The 14,306-nt window shown below is 40.0% G+C and overlaps 1 protein-coding gene across 3 annotated transcripts in view; it reads left to right on the plus strand.

The window, feature by feature from the left end:
- The window catches only part of nck1b (NCK adaptor protein 1b), a 112,061-nt gene that overhangs the window by 80,232 nt on the left and 17,523 nt on the right, over positions 1-14,306 (plus strand). Inside the window, exon 1 of one of the 3 annotated variants that reach the window (XM_065294736.2) lies at positions 10,200-10,365. The exons of the other annotated variants lie outside the window; for them this stretch is intronic. Coding sequence (XP_065150808.2) covers positions 10,215-10,365 — 151 coding nt within the window. The 5' untranslated portion in view covers positions 10,200-10,214. Of the gene's footprint in view, positions 1-10,199; positions 10,366-14,306 lie in introns of those variants that run through there. 3 annotated transcript variants of the gene reach the window in all.

Here is a 14,306-nt window from a genome sequence, read left to right on the forward strand (position 1 = left end):
TCTGACGCGTTGCCATGGGAACAGCGTTTGAGATATCAAAAATCCCTTCGCAATTTATCATCTACAATGTCTCAGCATTATGTTGACCACTTCTGGAGTCAATCACATTATTTCCCCAGGAGGAGTATTTAAAAGTTTACCGCATGCAGCTGTAAGGTTTAAATATGCCTTAAAAATGAAAGTAAAGTTTGACAGGTTGCCATGGGAACAGCGTTCGAGATATCAAAAATCCCTTCGCAATTTATCATCTACAATGTCTCGGCATCATGTTGACCGCTTTTGGTGTCAATCGCATGAATATTCTAGAAGGAGTATTTAAAAGAACATCGGTTGGAACTGTCAAAAAAATCCACCTTTGTGACTGACACACTTCCTGGCGCCTGGTGGTGGCGCTATACCCGGGAGTCACAATAGGCACATCGATGCGATCGGAATCTTCAGACGAACAAACACCCCGCGTGTCATCACAATAAGACATTTTTTGCCTTAGATATTAGACACTTCCTGTTTCTCTGATTTCGCCATAAATTTGTCGGCTCGCCATGGCAGAACCGTTCGAGATATCAAAAATCCCTTCGCAATTTAGCAAGTCCAATGTCTCGACATCATGTTCACCACGTTTGGTGTCAATCGCATGCATCCTCTAGGAGGAGTATTTAAAAGTTCAACGCATGCATTTTTTAAACAATCCAAAATAGCCGACTTCCTGTTGGGCGGAGCTTAAATGTTAGAGGGCGAAAGTTGTTTGGGTCGATGAGATCTATATGCGTACCAACTCCCGTATATGTGCGTAAATTTTTGTCGAATCTGTGCCCCAATGTTTGTTTTTGCATTACAGGGGGCGCTACAGAGCCCCCGTGCCACGCCCGTGTTCCAGCCTTTGGATTTCTGCGATGACGGACGACTCTGACGTCTGTGCCAATTTTCAAGAGTTTTCGAGTATGTTAAGGCACCCAAAAAGTCCAAAAGTGTTAAAAAAAATAAAAAAAAAAATAATAATAAAAATAAATATAGCTGCAAGCAGCGATGGCGGGCCCTCGCACGTTTGTTTACCGCTACCCGGTGCCTCCGACAAAACGATGCACGGTGGGCATGTGCATCAAGTGGGTATATATCAGTGTACTATTTCATGTTGCTACTGACCCATTTAGGTACAGTAGGTTAAAGAAACCCCATATTTTAGACAAACGGGGGCGCTAGTCAGTCACTAAATAGACACGCCTTTATCTGACGTTTTTGTTAACACTTAACAGCCGACAAATCAGATGTGTGTGCCAAATTTAAACTTAATCTACGCTGCCAAGAGCCTGAAATATGCCTGAAATAAAAGTAAGTTTGACGCGTTGCCATGGGAACAGCGTTCGATGTGTCAAAAATTCCTTTGCAATTTAACATCTTCAATGTCTCAGCATCATGTTGACCACTTCTGGTGTCAATCGCATGAATCCCATACGAGGAGTATTCAAAAGTTCACAGCATGTAACTGTCAGCCTTAAATATGCTGGAAAATGAAAGCAAAGTTTGACGCGTTGCCATGGGAACAACGTTTGAGATATCAAAAATCCCTTCGCAATTTATCATCTACAATGTCTCAGCATCATGTTGACAACTTCTGGAGTCAATTGCATGAAAATCCTAGGAGAAGTATTTAAAAGAGCATCACATGGAACTGTAAGGCTTAAATAAGCCTTTAAAATGAAAGTAAAGTTTGACAGGTTGCAATGGGAACAGCGTTCGAGATATCAAAAATCCCTTCGCAATTTATCATCTACAATGTCTCTGCATCATGTTGACCACTTCTTGTGTCAATCGCATGAAAATCCTAGAAGGAGTATTTAAAAGAACATTGCATGGAACTGTCAAAAAAATCCAGCTTTGTGACTGACACACTTCCTGGCGCCTGGTGGTGGCGCTATACCCGGGAGTCACAATAGGCACATCGATGCGATCGGAATCTTCAGACGAACAAACACCCCGCATGGCATCACAATAAGATATTTTTTGCCTTAGATATTAGACACTTCCTGTTTCTCTGATTTCGCCATAAATTTGTCAGCTCGCCTTGGCAGAACCGTTCGAGATATCAAAAATCCCTTCGCAATTTATCATCTACAATGTCTCGGCATTATGTTGACCACTTCTGGCATCAATCGCATGAATATTCTAGAAGGAGTATTTAAAAGAACATTGGCGTCAACTGAAAGGCTTAAATATGCCTTTAAAATGAAAGTAAAGTTTGACGCATTGCCATGGGAACAGCGTTTGAGATATCAAAAATCCCTTCACAATTCATCATCTACAATGTCTCGGCATCATGTTGACCACTTCTGGAGTCAATCACATTATTTCCCCAGGAGGAGTATTTAAAAGTTTACCACACGCAGATGTAAGGTTTAAATATGCCTTCAAAATGAAAGTAAAGTTTGACAGGTTGCCATGGGAACAGCGTTTGAGATATCAAAAATCCCTTCGCAATTTATCATCTACAATGTCTCGGCATCATGTTGACCACTTCTGGCATCAATCGCATGAATATTCTAGAAGGAGTATTTAAAAGAACATTGGCGTCAACTGAAAGGCTTAAATATGCCTTTAAAATGAAAGTAAAATCTGACGCGTTGCCATGGGAACAGCGTTTGAGATATCAAAAATCCCTTCGCAATTTATCATCTACAATGTCTCAGCATTATGTTGACCACTTCTGGAGTCAATCACATTATTTCCCCAGGAGGAGTATTTAAAAGTTTACCGTATGCAGCTGTAAGGTTTAAATATGCCTTAAAAATGAAAGTAAAGTTTGACAGGTTGCCATGGGAACAGCGTTCGAGATATCAAAAATCCCTTCGCAATTTATCATCTACTATGTCTTGGCATCATGTTGACCACTTTTGGTGTCAATCGCATAAACATTGTAGGAGGAGTATTTAAAAGAACATCGCATGGAACTGTAAAAAAAAATCCACCTTTGTGACTGACACACTTCCTGGCGCCTGGTGGTGGCGCTATACCCGGGAGTCACAATAGGCACATCGATGCGATCGGAATCTTCAGACGAACAAACACACCGCGTGTCATCACAATAAGACATTTTTTGCCTTTGATATTAGACACTTCCTGTTTCTCTGATGTCGCCATAAATTTGTCGCCTCGCCATGGCAACACCGTTCGAGATATCAAAAATCCCTTCGCAATTTAACAAGTCCAATGTCTCGACATCATGTTCACCACGTTTGGTGTCAATCGCATGCATCCTCTAGGAGGAGTATTTAAAAGTTCAACGCATGCATTTTTTAAACAATCCAAAATAGCCGACTTCCTGTTGGGCGGAGCTAAAATGTTAGAGGGTGAAAGTTGTTCGGGTCGATGAGATCTATATGCGTACCAATTCTCGTACATGTGCGTACATGTTTGCCCGATCTGCGCAACAATGTTTGTTTTTGCATTACAGGGGGCGCTACAGAACCCCCGTGCCACGCCCAAGTTCCAGCCTTTGCCGGGTCCTAATGGCCGACGACTCTGACATCTCTGCCAATTTTCAAGAGTTTTTGAGTATGTTAAGGCCCCCAAATTGCCCCGAAACGTAAAAAAAAAATAAAAAAAAATAAAAAAATAATAAATCCGAGCAAAAACAATAGGGCTTCGCACCTTTCGGTGCAGGCCATTCTGGCCTGCTCCTCGGTGCTCGGGCCCTAATAATCCGAGCAAAAACAATAGGGCTTCGCACCTACGGTGCAGGCCATTCTGGCCTGCTCCTCGGTGCTCGAGCCCTAATAAATCCGAGCAAAAACAATAGGGCTTCGCACCTACGGTGCAGGCCATTCTGGCCTGCTCCTCGGTGCTCGAGCCCTAATAATAATCCGAGCAAAAACAATAGGGCTTCGCACCTACGGTGCAGGCCATTCTGGCCTGCTCCTCGGTGCTCGAGCCCTAATAATAAATCCGAGCAAAAACAATAGGGCTTCGCACCTACGGTGCAGGCCATTCTGGCCTGCTCCTCGGTGCTCGAGCCCTAATTAGGGCTCGAGCACCGAGGAGTAGGCCAGAATGGCCTGCACCGAAAGGTGCGAAGCCCTATTGTTTTTGCTCGGATTTATTTATTTATTTTTTTTTTTTTAAGTTTCAGGGCAATTTGGGGGCCTTAACATACTCAAAAACTCTTGAAAATTGGCAGAGATGTCAGAGTCGTCGGCCATTAGGACCCGGCAAAGGCTGTAATTCGGGCGTGGTAAGGGAGCTCTGTAGTGCCCCCTGTAATGCAAAAACAAACATTTGGTCACAGATCGGGCAAAAATGTATGCACATGTACGAGAGTTGGTGCGCATATAGATCTCATCGACCCGAACAACTTTCGCCCTCTAACATTTAAGCTCCGCCCAACAGGAAGTCGGCTATTTTGGATTGTTTAAAAAATGCATGCATTGAACTTTTAAATACTCCTCCTAGAGGATGCATGCGATTGACACCAAACGTGGTGAACATGATGTCGAGACATTGGACTTGCTAAATTGCGAAGGGATTTTTGATATCTCGAACGGTGTTGCCATGGCGAGGCGACAAATTTATGGCGAATTCAGAGAAACAGGAAGTGTCTAATATCTAAGGCAAAAAATTTCTTATTGTGATGACACGCGGGGTGTTTGTTCGTCTGAAGATTCCGATCGCATCAATGTGCCTATTGTGACTCCCGGGTATAGCGCCACCACCAGGCGCCAGGAAGTGTGTCAGTCATAAAGCTGGATTTTTTGACAGTTCCATGCGATGTTCTTTTAAATACTCCTCCTAGGATTTTCATGCGATTGACACGAGAATTGGTCAACATGATGCCAAGACATTGTAGATGATAAATTGTGAAGGGATTTTTGATATCTCAAACACTGTTCCCATGGCAACCTGTCAAACTTTACTTTCATTTTGAAGGCATATTTAAACCTTACATCTGCGTGTGGTAAACTTTTAAATACTCCTCCTGAGGAAATAATGTGATTGACTCCAGAAGTGGTCAACATAATGCTGAGACATTGTAGATGATGAATTGTGAAGGGATTTTTGATATCTCAAACGCTGTTCCCATGGCAATGCGTCAAACTTTACTTTCATTTTAAAGGCATATTTAAGCTTTTCAGTTGATGCCGATGTTCTTTTAAATACTCCTTCTAGAATAATCATGCAATTGACACCAAAAGTGGTCAACATAATGCCGAGACATAGTAGATGATAAATTGCGAAGGGATTTTTGATATCTCGAACGGTTCTGCCAAGGCGAGCTGACAAATTTATGGCGAAATCAGAGAAACAGGAAGTGTCTAATATCTAAGGCAAAAAATATCTTATTGTGATGCCATGCGGGGTGTTTGTTCGTCTGAAGATTCCGATCGCATCGATGTGCCTATTGTGACTCCCGGGTATAGCGCCACCACCAGGCGCCAGGAAGTGTGTCAGTCACAAAGCTGGATTTTTTTGACAGTTCCATGCAATGTTCTTTTAAATACTCCTTCTAGGATTTTCATGCGATTGACACAAGAAGTGGTCAACATGATGCAGAGACATTGTAGATGATAAATTGCGAAGGGATTTTTGATATCTCGAACGCTGTTCCCATGGCAACCTGTCAAACTTTACTTTCATTTTAAAGGCATATTTAAGCCTTACAGTTCCATGCGATGCTCTTTTAAATACTCCTTCTAGGATTTTCATGCAATTGACTCCAGAAGTTGTCAACATGATGCTGAGACATTGAAGATGTTAAATTGCAAAGGAATTTTTGACACATCGAACGCTGTTCCCATGGCAACGCGTCAAACTTACTTTTATTTCAGGCATATTTCAGGCTCTTGGCAGCGTAGATTAAGTTTAAATTTGGCACACACATCTGATTTGTCGGCTGTTAAGTGTTGACAAAAACGTCAGATAAAGGCGTGTCTATTTAGTGACTGACTAGCGCCCCCGTTTGCTTAAAAATTGGTTTTTTTTTTAACCTACTGTACCTAAATGGGTCAATAGCAACATGAAATAGTACACTGATATATACCAACTTGATGCACATGCCCACCGTGCATCGTTTTCTCGGAGGCACCGGGTAGCGGTAAACAAACGTGCGAGGGCCCGCCATCGCTGCTTGCAGCTATATTTTTTTATTTTTTTTTCAACACTTTTGGACATTTTGGGTGCCTTAACATACTCGAAAACTCTTGAAATTTGGCACAGACTTCAGAGTCGTCCGTCATCGCAGAAAACCAAAGGCTGGAACACGTGCGTGGCACAGGGGCTCTGTAGCGCCCCCTGTAATGCAAAAAAAAACATTGATGCACAGATCGGACAAACATGTACCCACATGTACGGGAGTTGGTACGCATATAGATCTCATCGACCCGAACAACTTTCGCCCTCTAACATTTAAGCTCCGCCCAATAGGAAGTCGGCTATTTTGGATTGTTTAAAAAATGCATGCTTTGAACTTTTAAATACTCCTCCTAGGGGATTCATGCGAATGACACCAAACGTGGTGATCATGATGTCGAGACATTGTACTTGCTAAATTGCGAAGGGATTTTTGATATCTCGAACAGTTCTGCCATGGCGAGGCGACAAAGTTGTGGCGAAATCAGAGAAACAGGAAGTGTTTAATATCTAAGGTAAAAAATGTCTTATTGTGATGCCATGCGGGGTGTTTGTTCGTCTGAAGATTCCGATCGCATCCATGTGCCTATTGTGACTCCCGGGTATAGCGCCACCACCAGGCGCCAGGAAGTGTGTCAGTCATGAACTTTTAAATACTACTCCTAGGTAACTCATACGATTGACACCAAACGTGGTGAACATGATGCTGAGACATTGGACTTGCTAAATTGCGAAGGGATTTTTGATATCTCAAACGGTGTTGCCATGACGAGGCGACAAATTTATGGCGAATTTAATGAAACAGGAAGTGTCTAATATCTAAAGCAAAAAATGTCTTATTGGGATGAAACGTAGTGTGTATGTTCGGCCAAGGATTCCGATCGCATCGATGTGCCTATTTTGAGTCTCGGGTATAGCGCCACCAACAGGCACCAGGAAGTGTGGCAGTCACAAAAGGTGGATTTCTTGACAGTTGCATGTGGTGAACTTTTAAATACTCCTCCTAGGATTTTCATGCGATTGACACCAAAAGTGGTCAACATGATGCTGAGACATTGTAGATGATAAATTGCGAAGGAATTTTGGACATCTCAAACGCTGTTCCCATGGCAACGCGTGAAACTTTTCTTTTATTTCAGGCATATTTAAGACTCTTGGTGTGCTTAGATAGACTTCAAATTTGGCACACACATCAGATTTTTCGGCTGTTAAGTGTTGACAAAAACGTCAGTTAAAGGTCTATTTAGTGGCTCAGTAGCGCCCCCGTTTGTCTAAAATGTGGGGTTTCTTTTACCTACAGTACCTAAATGGGTCAGTAGCAGCATGATATTTACCCACTTGATGCACTTGCCCACCGTGCATTGTTTTCTCGGAGGCACCGTGTAGCGGTAAACAAACGTGCGAGGGCCCACCATTGCTGCTTGCAGCTATATTTATGGTTGAATCTATTTTTCAAGTTCCCTAAACTCTTTAACTTTAGTGTAGTTGTAAAAACTAAAAAAAAATATTTACTGTTAACTTAAATCTATGATAGATGTTGAATGAACTCAAAAATAATAGTTAGATAAACTTTTTGGCACATTTTGAGTACCAGGTACTTTCCATTTTTAAGTTAGTTATACTGTTTGGGTTTACAGTGTAGCTGTGTTGCACTGTCAAAACTTTGTCTGTTTGACAGTGAAAATAGGATGATTTGGTTCATGTACTTAAGGTATAAATAATATATTTTTTATTAACTCTCTTTCAGACAGCGGCAGCATTTTTTTATGATTTTTACAAAAGTTTAATGCCTTCCAGAAAATTTTCTGAAGAAAACACATATATAAACATACAATATATCAAATGAAAGAACAGACTCGCTACTTTTATCACCTTTCAAATATGGGTAGGTCTCTTTCAAAATTACCAAATTTTATACAAAAAGCTGAGATAACTGCATTTTTGTAAAGGACAAAGGTATAAATGAAAACCGACGCGGAGCCTACGCCGTCGCTGCTACGCCGTAGGACCTACGCACGACTATAACGAGCCCTTTAATTCACAAGATAACCCATCAAAAGTGGGAAAGCGGTTAACTCTTTCCCCGCCAGCATTTATTTGATTTTCACAAAAGTTTAATGCCTCGCAGAAAATGCTCTTCTTTAAATAGATAAACATACAATATATTAAATGAAAGAACAGACCCTTTGCTTTCAAACAAACAAACAAAAGGTTTCATCATATCTTCATCAGTTCTCCCTTTATCACCTCCCAAATATGGGTATGTTTCTTCAAAAACACAAAATTTTGAGTAAGAAGCTGAGATAATTGTGTTTTTGTAAATGACTTTTGATCGAGATTAGGGCTGGGATAAATGATTATTTTTTTAACGATTAATCTAGCGATTATTTTTTCGATAAACAAAGCACTTTCACTTTAATTAAGCGTGAGCAGCGCAGCAGAACCGATGAGAAACGATTGCAGCACTGTTGCTACAGAGCCGCGAGCTCGCGCTGCTCATGCGGCAGGGTGCATGCTTGTTAACATGGGCGCTGAAAAAAACACGCGCCGCACGTACTGCTCACACTTGCTGTGTGAAACCGCCCTGGACTGAAGTCACTCGCGTTGCTACTATTCTACGGCGCCGCCTTTTTGGGTCTGACGAATCGACGCGCATATTTTGCGTCGACGTATTTTTAGCTTCGACGTCGTCGATTATGACGACGTGTTGTCCCAGCCCTAATAGAGATCGGATGCAGAGGAATCCTCAAAACTTAGACGGACATACTGCTGTTTGCCCTAGGGTGATACTTCCGGGTTTTATAATTTGCGGAAGTGCGATCTGTTTTGCGGATGGCAGGGAAAGAGTTAATGTTAACTAGATAAATTATTGAAATTTGAATTATATATAGACCGTTTCAGCAGAAACAACATAAACAAGCGGCTGTCGCGGTCCGCACGTAACTTCCGGTAAACTCCGTTAAGAATAAATAAAAACAAAGTTCTTTAAACATAGTTTATTTATATAACAAGCAAAAAAACAACACATAGATTACCTAGGAAACCAAAACATATGTTATTTTCGACGAGGCATTCGTTCAAGAGATCAGTTTAGTAACTAGTCAGACCATTAAAAAAATGAAACCGGAAGTAAGGTTCGGATCCAGACGTGTATCACGTGCGTCCGATGAAACCGCCTATATATATATATATATATATATATATATATATATATATATATATAGACAGCCCTATTTTTGTTTGATCAGAAACTGTTTTCGCTAATAAGTATTTATTACATGGCACTCTAAAATGCTTGATTCTGATTGGCCAGCCACAATATTCCAATAACACAATAACAAATTGTAACCCGGATGCTGCAAATCAGACAGGTACAGTTTAATATTACACACTTTTTTTTATTTATTTACAAATTATTACACCACATCTGTTTGTGTCATTTAAATGTTTTGTCTTATCTTAAAACCCCAATTTTTTCTATGTGGAAGGTCTGCATTTGTGAGCAAATACATTATTTCAAATCAATATTAAATGTTCCTTACCTTACTTGTGAGGTAAATAGCCATGTAATAAACAAGATAATGCAATTCATATTTCATGTTAAAGAAATCATTTACCCAAAATTGAAAATTCAGACACTAAGGGGAAGTATTCCTTTAAATAATGTACCACCATTTCAGTTTAAGCACGTCTGAGGTATGTGGCTTCCTTATTGACATTTACGTGCCTGCTGTTGTAGCACATAAAGAAGAACTGTACTGTGGTAACATAAAATCGTGATGGTTTCAGATGTTAATAGCTAATAATGTATTTAAAATATGTTCAATGCTTTAAAATATTCTATAATAGTCCAAAGGATAACATGATACTACAATGGTAAATATCCAAAAAATGTAGTAATGCCATGATACTACATTATTTGTCATTGTAACCATGTTGTTGTCAATGAAAACATGCTAAGAAGGGAGATATTGGCAGTAAGGGTTGCCTACTTAGTCACCATAGGCGCCATGGGTAAGCTATGTGTAAATGGGTGGCCGAGGGGGGGTTATTCATACTAAAGGAGTGATCAATTCTGATTGGCTCAAACTGGTCACATGGTCAGGCAGCTTGATTGTTGTGCAGACAGTGAGCAGTTGACTCGCGGCTGGGTGTTCACATGGAATAGCTGCACAGCTGCTAAGGGAAGTGCCGAGTTGCCGGGAGAGCCCAAAATGGATATGGCTAACCTCTTCAAACATTTCTTTCGTGAGTTTACGTACTTTTCTTCCCATTTTTGCCTCTCTGTTATCAGAAAAGTGTAGTTTTTGATAAAAGTTGTGTCTCAGAGTTGTTGGTTGTGGGATTAGGAAGGTTTGAAAGGCTTTTTGTTACTAACCCCCACCCCACATCCACACAAACACATGGTCTTTGCTCTTTTTCCTACAAAGGTTTGGAAACTTTATCTATTCGCTCATTTAGTTTAAAAACAAATAAGGAAATACTAAACTCGGTTTGGAAATTCTTGAAACTTGGCTTGGAAAGTCTTTTTTTCCCACTGTCTGTTAGTGGAGCAGCTGGGCGGGCAGAGCTCTGAAAAGCCTGTAATTGTACTTCACACAGACACACACACACACACACACACACACAAACACAAACACACACACAGCAATCAACGCAGTGTAAAGACTTCTACTATTTCTTGTGCACATAAACTCTCCTGTTACACCCGACTGGAATTTTCTTGCCCGGCACAATCCTCCTTTAAGAGCTTTCATCTTTTGAAGCTCACAGATCCATGTTGTTTTCCTGTAGTTCGAGTGTTAGGGGTCTGCTGTCGTGGGGGTTTCTTCACGTTAGTGGGCAGAAATTGGGTAACGTCAGTCCTCTTGTGAAACACTGAAAGCATTGTGTCATCTTTACTGGCTGAGATGATTGATGAAACTCATATCTCTTCTGGGAGAGCTTCTGGAGGAATGAATATATTACTTTCCACAGCCGATGGTTCTCTTATATGCTGTCATGTTTTCAAAGGCCCGGACGTGCCTCATTGTGTAGCTTTACAGTAATGACCGTTTATATGTTTGTAGTGGTCACTTCATTGATGAAATATAAAACATCTGTCAGCATGTTGATTCAAATATACGTATGATTTGCTTACTTAAATGCAATATACAGGAAATGTTTTGATAAATTTGCAAAGCGTTTGTGACTGAAAAGTTTGTCGATCTCTTCTGTTTTTGCTGCATAGCTCCACCCACCTCTAATTCTCACTGGTTCGAAATTCAGCTGTTAAACATCTTAAGTTATCTTCTGATTGGCTGTTTATTGTTGTATAGTGATGCAATTTTTTTGTGTGGATTGACAAACTGCTTGTCGATGTAATAAAAAGGTAAAAGGTATATTCCAGTTATTGAAAGTCAGGGAAATTTATATTCTTTTTGTCCAAGTCAAGGAATATTAGGGATTTGATTATTAAAATGTTCTCTTGTAAGGAATGCCATTTCCGGGTCCAAGCCTTTTCTGATTTCAAGTAAGACTAAAATTTAAACAGCCACATTTTTTATTCATTTCACACATTTATTTTAACTTAGTGTACTGCACATTATCAGGCTTACAGGATCTCAGACATGGATCATGAAAATTCTGCTTTTTAGTCAGTGAAAGTCATGGAAAAGTCAAGGAATTTGGCTTAGGGTGGGAACCCTGAATATTATATATAATATATCATAATGTCATATACAACATATGCACTTTTTGTAGCTTCTGAAGTCAGGCTAAAATTGAACTGATTAGTCATTGATTTTGTTTACTGCCGTTGTTATTAAAGGATTAGTCCATTTTCTTAAAAAAATCCAGATAATTTACTCACCACCATGTCATCCAAAATGTTGATGTCTTTCTTTGTTCAGTCGAGAAGAAATTATGTTTTTTGAGGAAAACATTGCAGGGTTTTTCTCATTTTAATGGACTTTAATGGACCCCAACACTTAACAGTTTAAATGCAGTTTAAAATTGCAGTTTCAAAGGACTCTAACCAATCTCAATCAAGTCATTTTTGACAAGAAAAAAAAATGCACTTTTGAACCACAACTTCTCGTCTTCCTCCGGTCCTGTGACGAGCCAGCGCGAACTCACGCAATACGTCATCACGTCAAGAGGTCACGGAGGACGTATGCGAAACTATGCTCCAGTGTTTACAAGTGTGGAGAAAGAGGACCGTTCCGACGTTGTTGTATGTTGAATGATACTAATTAATGTCTTTGTGTCAGTTTATTGTTTAAAATGGTCCACAAATGTGCATTTCATATATGTAACACGTGACCTTTCCACGGCATTACGCAATTACGTGAGGTTGCGCTGGCACGTCACAGGACCGGAGATAGATGAGAAGTTGTGGTTTAAAAGTGCATATTTTTATTGTCAAAAATGACAATCGTTTCGCTAGATAAGACCCTTGTGCCTCGTTTGGGATCGTTTAGAGTCCTTTGAAACTGCAATTTTAAACTGCATTAAAACTGTTAAGTGTTGGGGTCCATTAAAGTCCATTAAAATGAGAAAAATCCTGGAATGTTTTCCTCAAAAAACATAATTTCTTCTCGACTGAACAAAGAAAGACATCAACATTTTGGATGACATGGTGGTGAGGATATTATCTGGAATATCTTTTTAAGAAAATTGACTAATCCTTTAAAACTCATTCATGTATATTTAAATATGCCATGTAAAAATGCATTGCCCCAGGTTTCAGAAAGGCCAACGGCATTGGTTCTTCAGCGTCACATAACTATTCAAAGCGTGGCATATTTAAATAAATCAAGTGCAAATAATATTTGAAAGAAATATTGGTAAGATTTTCAGCAAATAACAAACTAGTTTTGGGCTGTTTATTTCCACAAAACTGTTGCATTGGTTGTAGCCGATGGCGTAGTGGGCAGTGCTCCAAAATAGAGGCTAAACACACTTTCAAATCCTGGTTCAAGGCTGTTCTCATACCCCTCACTCCATCCTGTCCTCTCATTACATTACTATATATCAAATAGAGTCAAAATGCCCCCCCCCCCAAAAAAAAAAGATTGCATGGCTTTAGAAAACATGTACTTTGTCTTGGAAGTCATACTGATACTTTTTTTAGTTTTTTATACTTTTGCATCTTGAAATAGTAAGGGTATTATAATGTCAGGTGCATTTGATGCCAAAGTCTTTATTATTTCTGCTCTTTTATAAATAGATATATTTTTTAATAATTTCATGACTCATTGTCATGGATCAAAAGATGTTATAGGCTATAACAATATATTTTCTGTGAACTCTATTTCAGTAACAGAGTTTACCAGTAACAGAATTGACACTGACTAATTTGGGCAACAGGAAATCATGATTTTCAGATACAGAAAATATTATATTGTTATCTTGATCCATAACAATGAGTACCTACTTTGCAATTATAAAATCAACCCAGTGGTGTGACTATCAGTGTATCTATATCAGATATTTTGAAATGTCATGAGGTTTCATAATTTTTCTTCAATTCAATCAAGATCAAAACCATACGAAACTTATCCAGATAGATCCTAAGAGTTTTTGCATCCTCTCTCTCTCTCTCTCACTTTTTTACTCCAGTCCCCCTTTCTCTCTCTCTTCCTGTCGTTCAGCGTGCACTCGTAGCGGAAGTGCTCTAATTTTAAACAGATTTCTCCCCAGATCTTTGGAGCCTGTGAGGGAGGAAGTGAGGAAACCGGGATTGTTGATTCACTGCAGCGTCAGCCCATCCGTCTGTTTTTCTCCACTTCCCACTTCGCCATTTATTTTTTTCATATCCTCGTAAAGTCTTCCTCTTTAGAAATCACCGCAAGATAACTCTTTGCTTTGTTTGAGGATTGGCATAAACACAGTTCCAGATAGTCTTGTGTGCCTGTTTTACGGTTTCCTCTCATCCACACAGAAGTTGACACAGGATGTGATAGATGCTTTCTGGAAGGCTGTTACTGATCGCTCTGTATACGTGGATGGACCGTGACCCCCATATGGCTGTGTGAAGAGCTCTTGACAGCTTTACTTGAGCCAAACAAGCACAGATGTGTGACTGAGGCTATTTTTACCAGCAAATGCTGTCAGACTACAAGCGAAATGAGCTGCAACAATGAGTGAATCTCAGGAAATAGCTGTTCCACATGTTGTTCTCATTACTTTATTGCGATGCAATGCAA

This window comes from Paramisgurnus dabryanus, chromosome 22 (genome assembly GCF_030506205.2).
Source record: "Paramisgurnus dabryanus chromosome 22, PD_genome_1.1, whole genome shotgun sequence".
NCBI lineage: Eukaryota > Metazoa > Chordata > Actinopteri > Cypriniformes > Cobitidae > Paramisgurnus > Paramisgurnus dabryanus.